General features: G+C 40.0%; 1 protein-coding gene across 17 annotated transcripts in view; it reads left to right on the top strand.

Annotated features, from left to right (window-relative positions):
• Positions 1-12,054, top strand: part of mycbp2 (MYC binding protein 2) — a 227,685-nt gene that overhangs the window by 192,212 nt on the left and 23,419 nt on the right. For all 17 annotated transcript variants that reach the window (XM_063048487.1, XM_063048481.1, XM_063048475.1 and 14 more), the window contains 5 exons: positions 107-346; positions 3,560-3,649; positions 4,734-4,811; positions 9,652-9,918; positions 10,786-11,060. In XM_063048487.1, coding sequence (XP_062904557.1) covers positions 107-346; positions 3,560-3,649; positions 4,734-4,811; positions 9,652-9,918; positions 10,786-11,060 — 950 coding nt within the window. The remainder of the gene's footprint in view (positions 1-106; positions 347-3,559; positions 3,650-4,733; positions 4,812-9,651; positions 9,919-10,785; positions 11,061-12,054) is intronic.

Genomic DNA, 12,054 nt, shown 5'->3' with positions numbered 1-12,054 from the left:
CTGCTTATTTTTATAATACCAATTTTTTGTTTAAAGACTGGTTTTATATTTAAACAAGATTTGCTTTGCAGAATAAACATGGTTCCTTTCTTTTATCTATTTTAAGACGGATATGGATTCCAGACATATGGGATGGGTAACCAGTGAGCTTTCAGGAGGAGATAATCACATAATTAAAATAGAACTCAAAGGCCCTGAGAACACCTTGAGAGTTCGTCAAGTCAAAGTTTTGGGATGGAAGGATAGTGAAAGCATCAAAATTGGTGGACAAATCTCAGCCAGTGTTGCCCAGCAGAAGAACTGTGAAGCAGAGACTCTTAGAGTTTTCCGACTTATAACATCACAGGTGTGCTGAATTTCTTTTCTAATCTCGTTTGTGTTCTTAATGTTAATAATCTTTAATTGTATACTATTTGACATATCTGGTGTCGTAATACACAAAATATGACTTGTCTGTCAGTCAAGAAAAAATTTAAAGAATAGTGTGGATTTGTAAAGATTTTAACTTCCAGGAAAATTCAAATGCTTGCTTGACTAACAGTGGATTTTAACACAAATGCCACACATTCAAATATCTCAGTGTTCTATCCACAGGCTTCTATTTTATTGCTCACCATTACCTTCATTCAAACTGTCCTTTTAGCATCTTAATTCACATCAACCCTTACTCATTCAGCATCCCTCCACTTCTCTATGTTCCTACCCATCAAGTCCTCAGTTTTAATATGCTTACTCTTGTATTTAATCGCCTACTAGATTAAATTCCTCCTCCTCCATCACCCCCTCACACTTGTGGTTCCTGACCTGCTGAATTCCACCCACAGATTGTATGTTGCTCCAGATTGTAGCTTCTGACAAAGAAAACAGCGCAATATAGATCAGTTGCATATATCAGTGGTCCCCAACCACTGGGCCGCAAGGCATGTGCTACCAGGCCGTGAGGAAACGATATGATTTGGTGATATAAGTCAGCTTCACCTTTCCTCATTCCCTGTCACGCCCACTGTTGAGCCATTACACATGGGCAGAGAAGTGGCAAATGAAGTTCAATGTTGGAAAGTGTATGGTTATGCACTTTGGCAGAAAAAATAAACGGGCAGACTATTATTTAAATAGGGAAAGAATTCAAAGTTCTGAGATGCAACGGGACTTGGGAGTCCTCGTACAGGATACCCTTAAAGTTAACCTCCAGGTTGAGTCAGTAGTGAAGAAGGCGAATGCAATGTTGGCATTCATTTCTAGAGGAATAGAGTATAGGAGCAGGGATGTGATGTTGAGGCTCTATAAGGCGCTGGTGAGACCTCACTTGGAGTACTTTGGGCAGTTTTGGTCTCCTTATTTAAGAAAGGATGTGCTGATGTTGGAGAGGGTACAGAGAAGATTCACTGGAATGATTCTGGGAATGAGAGGGTTAACATATGAGGAACGTTTGTCCGCTCTTGGACTGTATTCCTTGGAGTTTAGAAGAATGAGGGGAGACCTCATAGAAACATTTCGAATGTTAAAAGGCATGGACAGAGTGGATGTGGCAAAGTTGTTTCCCATGATGGGGGAGTCTAGTACGAGAGGGCATGACTTAAAGATTGAAGGGCGCCCTTTCAGAACAGAAAAGCGAAGAAATTCTTTTAGTCAGAGGGTGGTGAATCTATGGAATTTGTTGCCACGGGCAGCAGTGGAGGCCAAGTCATTGGGTGTAGTTAAGGCAGAGATTGATAGGTATCTGAGTAGCCAGGGCATCAAAGGTTATGGTGAGAAGGCAGGGGAGTGGGACTAAATAGGAGAATGGATCAGCTCATGATAAAATGGCGGAGCAGACTCGATGGGCCGAATGGCCTACTTCTGCTCCTTTGTCTTATGGTCTTATATAACCATATAACAATTACAGCACGGAAACAGGCCATCTCTGCCCTTCCAGTCCGTGCCGAACACTACTCTCACCTAGTCACACTGACCTGCACTCAGCCCATGACCCTCCATTCCTTTCCTGTCCATATACCTATCCAATTTTTCTTTAAATAATAATATCGAACCTGCTTCTGCCACTTCCACTGGAAGTTCGTTCAACGCTTACTTCAAGCTCCCCTGGCCTCCCCTGATAATTGACTTATCACTGTATTCATGCAAGGAAAATAATTTGCTTAATATTAAATTCGTTAGATAAACCCATTTAGAAATGAAATTGAGTGTATTAGCCACTTATCACCGATAGTCCGGTCGAGATTAATAGCCGAAAGCGATTTGCAGAAAAGAAAATCGGCAGGTACACACATGCACAAGTTGCGCGTGCGCACTGGTGCCCGTGCACGGCTTCATGGTCGTTGTAGTCTTTCTGGATAAACACAACGTATTTGACTGCTACTTTTGTCCGTTGGCAACCCTCCTCCCTCCCCCGGGTCAGCCAGTCCGCAAGAATATTGTCAATATTAAACCGGTCCGCAGTGCAAAAAAGGTTGGGGACCCCTGGCATATATGGCAGATGGAGTTTAACTTTAGTAGGGCAAATGCAAGGAGACAGTACACTGTTAAGAGCAAGGTCCTTAATAGTGTTGCTGAGCAGAGAGATCTTGGAATTGAAGTTCATAGCTCCTTAAAAGTGGTTAAACAAGTCAATGGGGTGATTAAAAAGCCTTATGGAATGCTTGCTTCTATTAGTCAAGGCATTTTGTTCAAAAGTGAAGATGTTATCTTGCAACTTATAAAAGTTTGGTTAGGCAACATCTGGAGTATTGCACACAGTTCTGGTTGCCCCACTGTAGGAAGGATATTGAGGCTTTGGAGAGGGTTTGGAAGCGGTTTACCAGGATGCTGCCTGTATTAGAGGGCATGTGCTATCATGAGAAGCTGGATAAACTTAGGATGTTTTCTCTAACAGTTGAGGCTGAGGGAAGATCTGATTGAGGTTTATAAGATTATGAGAGGCATTGATAGACTAGGGACTTGGGAGTATCTGGTTCCCAGGGTTGAAATGTCTAATACTGTATGGAAGGTGGGGTGGTAGGTTCAAAGGGGATGTGAGGGGTAAGTTTTTTTCACTCGAGAGTGGTTGATGCCTGGAATGTGCTGCCTTGTATGACGGTAGAAGCAAATACGTTACAAGTTTTTTAAAAATGTTTAGAGAGGCACGAGTATGAGGAGAATGGAGGGCTATGAACATTGTGTAGGGAGGAGGGATTAGTGTTTTGGCTTGCTTTTTAGCTGGTTTGGCAAAACATTGTGGGCTGAAGGGCCTGATCCTGTACTGTGCTATTCTGTGTCAATGTCTATCTCGTCTTTTCTGTCTTCATTAATTCCCTCACTCGTCTGTGATCATTTTAAGCTCCGAGCAGCAGTTCTCCAAATATATCATTTGACTTGCAGAATTTACCCTATCAAAATAATATTTTTTTAAAAGTTATATTTCTACTAAACCTTAACTGCTTCCTTTGAATTTGTTGATCTTTTTTGACAACTGTCAATTTCATCATCCTAGTAAAAGCAGAAAATGCTCTATATAGCTTTAAATAATCTAAGTCATCAATGTTTTTTCTTGATGGAGCTGGTTTTTGTTGTATGTTTACAGGTGTTTGGTAAACTAATATGTGGCGATGCAGAACCTACACCTGAGTTAGAAGACAAAACCATTTTGTCATCACCAGAGGGAGAAGAAAAGGTATGACAACAAAATGATCCACTGCATGTACTTGTGTATATTGTAGATTGTAGATTGCTCCTCTACTTCTGACAAATTAACTCAAGGTTCTCAGTGACATATCAAGTGTTCACTGAGTTGTTCATTTTGAGCTGTCATGGGCCTGGGCCCGGGCCCTTCACAAATTGGTGGTGAGTATGTTACGTGCTTTTTTCAGAGAGGCTTTGAGTACATTGAATTGTTTCCTACATTCTACTGGTAATCCCTTGCCGTGATAGAGGTTGTAATAGTCAAGCATTGGGCATGTGAGTGACATGGTCTGGATGTTATAGTTGACTGAGAATAATTAGGGCTTCAATGTTGGGGATATTGACGTTATCCTGTGCTGCTGTCAGTCCATGTTTCAGAAATATACAGGAAGATATGAACTGCTGCCCCCATGTCTCTTAGCAGACTGAGCTTTGTGCTGTGTATGAGATCTTAATCTTCAAACATTCTTTTCCTCATGACCAATGATAATGCCACTTTTCTGTAAACTGGGATGGTCTTTTTCATTGCTGTCTGTCGATGTGCAAAGGTCCTCATTTTCTAGAGTCTCATTGTGGACTTTGATTGTTAGAGGGTGGTGTTGTACACAGAGGTCAGGTTTGCGATGGACCTTGGGCAAATATTAAGTGTGTGGCCATTCTTTTTAAACTTCAGTGATGAAGCTAACAATGACTTGGAGCTTTGCTTTCAGATGCACGTGGATGCAAATGGTAGCTTAATGGCAAGGTCGTTTTGGAATGGAGGTTACATACAGTAGATTGAATAGGATCCCATGTATTCTGTGAATTGGCTGCACTTGAGCACAGTGTTTGTTGGTGAAAATGGCCTTGTATATGTGGAGTCGCTGCTCCTTGTGATTCTCCAAGTTGTTACTTTATGAAAATTCTACCTAGTGTGAGCTCTTGGTTTTTCAAGTTGGCAAATGGCCTTTCTGACAGTCTAGTTGGTGGCCAAATAGTTTGCTGTATGTGCAGTCAAGGACAGGGATGTCAAAAATGAGGATTTTTGTCAATTGCTGTTGTATTTAAAATGACTATTTCATCTTATTTTCTTGAAGGTATCTGATGCTGATTTAAAGGAACATATGGTTGGAATCATATTTAGCAGAAGCAAGCTAACAAATCTGCAAAAACAGGTTTGAAATGAATAATCGTTAATTTTCATAAGTGACATTAAACATGGATTGCTATTTGTTCCTTCTCATAGGTTTGTTGCTCTTCAGTGATTTTTTTTCTCTCGCATTGAATCTTAAGGGACAATTGTAATTCATTGAATATTTACAGTTCTTAAAGGGTTTAGTCATTGGAAGCGTGCATTGAAAAATAATTGGTTTCCTCTATTAGTGATTCAAATTTTAACAAAGATGCCATAGCCAATGATTCATGTATTCCTCAAAGGAAAACTGCCTTCCAGGGCCAAAAAATATTCATTTGTAGCATTATGCATGGTTCAAATCTAAATGCAGATGGGAATCGGCTGAGGCCAAAATAATGCAGCAAGACTATCTTGGTCTACAGCAGATGCAATCTCAGTGGCTCGCCAGTCAGCTTTGAATCACCTGATCAATTGTAATATCTACATCAGGCTGTTACTTGTTGAATTCAGCTCTGCGTCCAATACAATCATGCCTTCAGTTCTAATCAACAAGCTCCAAGATCTTGGGTTCTGTACCTGCCTCTGCAACTCCCCACCTTGACTTCCTAACCAGGAGACCACAGTCTGTGTGGATTGGAAAGAACGTATCCTCCTCTGACAACACAACTGTTGTTGGCAGAATTTCAGAGGATGATGAGGCATACAGGAGCAAGGTAGATCAATTGGTTGAGTAGTATCGCAACAACAACCTTGTTCTGAACATCAGTAAGACCAAGGAATTGATTGTGGACTTCAGGAGGTCGAGGGAACACATACCAGTTCATATTGCGGGTCAGCAGTAAAAAAAAAAAGGTGAACAGTTTCCAGATCCTGGGTATCAACATCTCTGAAGATCTATCCTGGGTCCAAACATACTGATACCATTACAAAGAAGGCATGACAACTGCTCTATTTCACTTGGAGCTTGAGAAGACTTGGTATGTCACCAAAGGCACTCGCAAATTTCTACAGATGTACTGTGGAGAGCATTCTAACTGTTGTATCACCATCTGGTATGGAGGGTCACTGCACAGAATAGTGAAAAAAAACTGCATAAAGTTATAAACTCAGCCAGCTCCATCATAGGCACTAGCCTCCCCAGCATCGAGGACATATTCAAATGGTGACGTCTCAAAAAGGTGACATCCATCATTAAGGACCCCATCACCCAGACATGCCTCTTTTCATCATTGCCATCGAGGAGTTGATAAAGGAGCCTGAAGACACACACTCAACCTTTCAGAAACAGCTTCTTTCCCTTCACCATTGGACTTCTGAATGAACAATGAACCCGTGAACATTACCTCATTATTTTCCCTCTCTCTTTGCAAATATACTAATTGTAATTTATAGTCTTTTATTATTATGTACCGCTGCCGCAGATCAACAAATTACATGACACATGCCAGTTATATTAAACCTCATTCTGATTTTTTTTTTTTTGAGTTTCTACAAAACAAAAAAAACCAACGAAAAGGAGATTTGTACAGTGCAAAACCAGCATGTCGGATGTGTAATTCATAACAGTAAAGAAAAAGCACTCAAAATAAAATCATATAAAGTTAGTTTCCACCCCACCCTCCCACTGCGCACTCCAAGCCAACCATTACGATATATAAAAAAATGTTAAATCAAGCTTTTGTCACCACAGAGCTGTGAATATTAAAAAAAAGTGTATTGCCTACTACCTAAAACTATAATATTTCACATTATAAAAAAAAATAAAAGTTAACCAGAAAGGAAAGCTGGATGTAAGGGACTAAATCACTGAAAGAAAAAGGAAGGGAAACCTTTAATCTAAAGAGGAGTTATGAAAATAATCAAGAAAAGGTTCCCACACCCTACGGAACTTTATGTCTGAATTAAGAAGTGAATAATGAATCTTTTCAAGGTCTAAGCAGGACATAATGTCTCTAAGCCATTGAGCATGGGTGGGTGGGGCAACATCTCTCCACCTAAGAAGAACTAAACGTCTAGCCAAAAAAAAGGCAAAAGACAATGTTCGCCGTTTAGTCGGACTCAAACGCGTGTCAACTTCACCCAAAATGCCAGAAAGAGCAATCAAAGGGTTATGTTCTAAATAGCAATTAAGGATATGGGATAAAGTTAAAAATACATCTCTCCAAAATTTCTCCAAACTGGGACAAGCCCATTACATGTGGATAAGAGAAGCCTCGCCCACTATACACTTGTCACAAAAGGGACTAATATCAGAATAGAACCGCGGTAATTTGGCGTTAGACATATGAGCCCTATGTACAACCTTGAACTGCAAAAGGCAGTGGCAAGCACATAGAGGTTGAGTTAACTGACTTTAGGAATTGAATCCCAAACCTCGCGGACAGAGAAATATTTAAATCATGCTCCCAAGCAGTTCTAATTTTATCAAAGGGGGCATGCCTCAAGGTCGCTAACTTATCACGAATAGTAGATATTAGACTTTTACCCAATGGGTTTATACAAAGAAACAAGTTCACATTTTTTCCGGGCAAAAATTTGGTATTAAAGGGTTAATGAAATGTCTAATGTGAAGATATCTAAAGAAATGAGTATTAGGTAGGTTAAACTTTGCAGACAGTTGTTCAAAAGTTGCAAAACAGTTGTCTATGAAAAGATCTTCAAAACGCCTGATGTCCTTTCTGTACCAATCATGAAATGTTAAGTCTTGCATCGAAGGGTGGAAAAGATGATTATGAAAGATTCTGATTCTAAAGACTCCTGAAATATTACCTAGCAATTACGTAGCTTTACTTTGTTGTTTCATCTCTAAATTGTTGAACATAACCAAAACTTAAACAATAGTTACTCTCTTTTACAATTTGGATCAAGGTTTTTATAGTTTTTTAATGGTGAAGTTATCTTGTATTTGTTACCTTAATGATATAAGTAACATTGCGAACTTGAGACCGGAGTGAATCATTTTCTTATGGGAAATTCATGTGGAAAACTCAAATCATCCCAGTAACAAATTGGAAACGGGCTCACTATCCTGAAACATTTCAAGATTGCTGTGTTCACAACTCAATATAAGGAATGCTTAAGCAGGGGATGTTACAGCTGCTATACTGGTGAGGAGTACTCTCTACTAATCAGAAGAATGTTATCTGCATAGGCTTCCTGCTCAATCTCTCAAGACCTGAACTAGGGCTGCTACAGACACTGGTTTTATAGCAAAAAAAAATGTGTTTGAATTTGTTTTGCACCTCATGATCCATAAAAATGTAAAAGGAAATAGATTGTCCTTGCCATCTTTCAGAGCGATCCTATCAGCCAGGTACCCCTACTGTTTTTTTGTAACCTGTTTTCTCACATGCCATCAACTCTCTTTGACTCTCCTGCCACTCACCTACAGTAGCTCATTAGCCTACCAGCCAGTACGATGTTGGAATGTAGAAGGAAATTAGGGAAAACCAATGTGGCACAAAGAGAACTTGCAACCACCAAACTAGTACAAGTTCAGGTTTAATTATTTAACCATACAGGAATATCCATGAGTACAGCCAAATGTAAACAGTGTTCCTTTAGGACCAAGGTGCAAAACAGTACCAGTAGACATACGCAGCGCAAGGCATGTATAGCACAGATAACATGCAGTCACTTAAAATATATAAAATAGCCTAAGTCCCTGAGTCCATGAATGGTGTCAGCAAGAACAAGCCTGCAGCAGTCTGCACACGATCATAATCCAGCTTGCCTTCCACTGAGCGAACACGGAAAAGCAGCACCGATGCCAGCATGGATGCCACGCCACACCGCCTCTGGTGTCATCTCTCCTGGATTGCTGTGCAAGCAGTACCATGTCATGAGACCTCGTCTGCGCTACAATTAAGACCACGTAGCTTCCCCACTATCGGTCTCACCAATAAACCAGTGAACTGGACTTGCCAGTTATCAACATTACACATTACCAACATTTAACAACATCCTGCGATCAAAAGAAAAACGACTAAGACAATCACTTGCTGTTAGACTGCACACTACCTTCACACGCAGACTTCAAAGCCTCGCTGTATTGGGTAGCGACACAGTCCACACCAAGTCCAGCTTCTCCACCAATCAGCAACTCATCAATAAGGTAGACTTGCAGCATTTGAATTCTTAATGTCCAGTGGTGTCTTGGGGTCATAAAAAAAAAGACATTCAAAAGGAACAATGACGCTTCTGGTTGGCTTGGCTCTACATCTGAGCATGCTGCCATATTATTGGTAGCACCAGAACTCATAATTGAATCGGGGCTTTTGGAGCTTTGCAGCAGTAGTACTGTCTATTACACCACACCTTCTTTAATGTTGCTTTAATAAAAAGTACCATTTGGGCCCAAATCAAAATTAGGCAGACTGGCTGTATTCGAACCTCTGAACTCTGCAGTCTATACTCACTGACACTACATATGTGCCTTGGTTAACCCATTCTGATTCATGATTAGGCAATGTTTTGAAACTGAAATAATCATACTTTTAATTCTTTCCATAACCTTGCCTTCCAAATCTTTATAATCACCTGCCTTGCAGCACTTCAAGATATCTGCTTCAGTTCTGCATTTTTGATCATGCTATAATTTCATTCCTTTGCTTTTGGCTTTGTTCACAACTTTATCCCCAAATCTCTCTAGGTCCCTCCATTTGTTTCTTCCTCTAAGATAATACCAAAAGTCTTCCTTCTGAATAAGCTTTTGGTTATATTGTTACTTGGTGTCTGATTTTACTTGGTATGTTTTCAGTAAGTTGTGCAATAGAACATAGTTATTTATTAATGAGGTAATGAAATAAAAAATTGTTGCATGAAGCTTGATATCTTTATTGAATTCCATCCTTGAAACCAGCCGATCACTTTCTTAACAGGTATGTGCACATATAGTCCAGGCCATACGAATGGAAGCTACACGTGTGCGAGAAGAATGGGAACATGCCATTTCCAGCAAGGAAAATGCTAATTCTCAGCCAAACGATGAGGATGCTTCTTCAGATGCGTACTGTTTTGAGCTTTTATCTATGGTGCTTGCTCTGAGTGGATCTAATGTAGGAAGACAATATTTAGCCCAGCAGCTCACCTTATTGCAAGACCTTTTCTCCTTATTACATACAGCTTCACCCAGGGTTCAAAGACAGGTCAGTATGGATTATATTATTTAATCTCATTGATGCAAAAAATTGCATCCATCCACCATAAGTGGGACTTTCTGGTGGCCAAACTTTTTAATTCCCATTCCCGTTCTGTTGTGTCTCCATGGCTACCTCTTGTGCCAAGACGAGGTCACCCTCAGAGAGGAGGAGCAACACCTTGTATTTCATCTGGGTATCCTCCAACCTGGTGACTTGAATATCAATTTCTCCTGGTAAACAGATTCTTCCCCCCACCCCAGACCACCATACACTTGTCCTGTTCCCCACTCTGACTTCCTCTTTCCCTTTCTGCTATGGTCCACTCTCATTTCATCAGGTTCCTTCTTCAACCCTTGACCTTTCCCATCTAAGCAACACACAAAATGCTGGAGGAACTCAACAGCCAAGCAGCATCTATGGACAAAAAGTACAGTCGATGTTTCGGGCCAAAACCCTGCTGAGTTCCTCCAGCATTTTGTTTTTAGTTGCCCGGATTTCCAGCATCTACAGATTTCCTCTTATTGCGACCTTTCCCATCCACCTGGCTTCATGTATCACCTTCCAGGTAGCCTCCATCCCCTCCCCCCACCTTTTTATTCTGGCATTTTCTCCCTTCCTTCTCAGCCCGAAAGAAGGGTCTTGGCTCAAAATATTAACTATCTATTCATTTCCATAGATGCTACCTACCTCCAGCATTTTCTATGTGTTTCTTTAGATTGTCAGCATCTGTAGACTTTCTCGTGTTTATTATTATCAGTTTTAAATTTTAATGCTTTGTATTGTGAAAATACTTTGTGAATAGTTGTCATGCCCATTATATGTGAAATAGTCCATTTGAAAATGGTCTTAACATTCAAGCTGTTGCCTTTGTAGGTGACCTCTTTGCTACGCCGTGTTCTGCCAGAAGTAACACCAGTCCGTCTTGCTAGCATAATAGGCGTGAAATCTCTTCCACCAGCAGATATCAGTGACATCATTCACTCCACAGAGAAAGGAGACTGGAATAAATTAGGAATTTTGGACATGTTCCTGGGATGCATTTCTAAAGCCCTCACTGTGCAGCTGAAAGCCAAAGGGAGTAGTTTTCCTGGCATGGTGGCTGGGAAAGGGGTAACTTCCATTACGTTGCCATCAGTCTTCAACTCTGGGTAAGTGACTCTGTTCCAGTTAAATCCTGTTAATATTGTGTTTGATTAAACGATACCAGGATTGTATTTTATTTTTCTAGGTATTGCATTAACCATAAGAATTAGTTTTTAGGGAAATTTTATTCTATTGCCATATTTGATAAAATTGTCAAAATTGAAGATAAGATTTTGTCAATAGTTGGGTGTTTTATTCCTATAATCTTTTTTAAACACTGTTATATAGCATAATTAATCATGATAAACTAAAAATTAATTCAAATATATATATTTAAGATATGAATATAACCCATATTTCACTTAAGAGATGTGAACAGCACTGATACTGTTAGTCTGAATAGCCTTAATAACTTCAAACTATGGTGGCAGTCTGTTACTCTGAAGTTTTGGTAAAATAATGAACATCTACCTTGTTGTGTGCCTTTTAGGATCTTGTATGTTTTGATAAAGTCACCGTTTATTTTCCTGAACTTCAAAGAATACAGTCTTAATGTTACTGTTTGTCCCAGGAATTAGCAAGGAATCTCCTTGTACTAGCACATCCTTCATTAAGAGATCCAAAACTACACAGTACTCCAGATGCAGTAACACCAATACCCAATGTAATTGTAACAATATTTCTTTATTTTTATGCTCCAGCCTTCTCGCAGTGAAGGCCAATATGCCACATGTCACCTTAATTACTGGCTGCATTTGCACACTAACTTTATCTCATGCACACGACAGCGTCCCACTGTATTCCAGTCATTTGCAGACTCTGCATTTAGATACTATGCTTTTTGATTCCTTTTTTCAGCACAGGGTCTCACATTTTCCTATATTAAACTCAATTTACCAGATCTTCACTTGCTCTCTCAACCTACCTGTATCTTGAGTAGGGTCCAAATATCCTCATCACAGTATGCTGTTCCATTTATTGGGGAGGCAAAGTGCAAGATACTCAAGTTTGCTGTTATCAAACTTGGATATCTTGCACTCTGCCTCCATTCTCCAAGTT

Source organism: Mobula hypostoma, chromosome 5 (genome assembly GCF_963921235.1).
Source record: "Mobula hypostoma chromosome 5, sMobHyp1.1, whole genome shotgun sequence".
In the NCBI taxonomy this organism is placed as follows: domain Eukaryota; kingdom Metazoa; phylum Chordata; class Chondrichthyes; order Myliobatiformes; family Myliobatidae; genus Mobula; species Mobula hypostoma.
The sequence above is the reverse complement of the archived record's forward strand: the minus strand, read 5'-3'. Positions and strand labels throughout refer to the sequence as shown.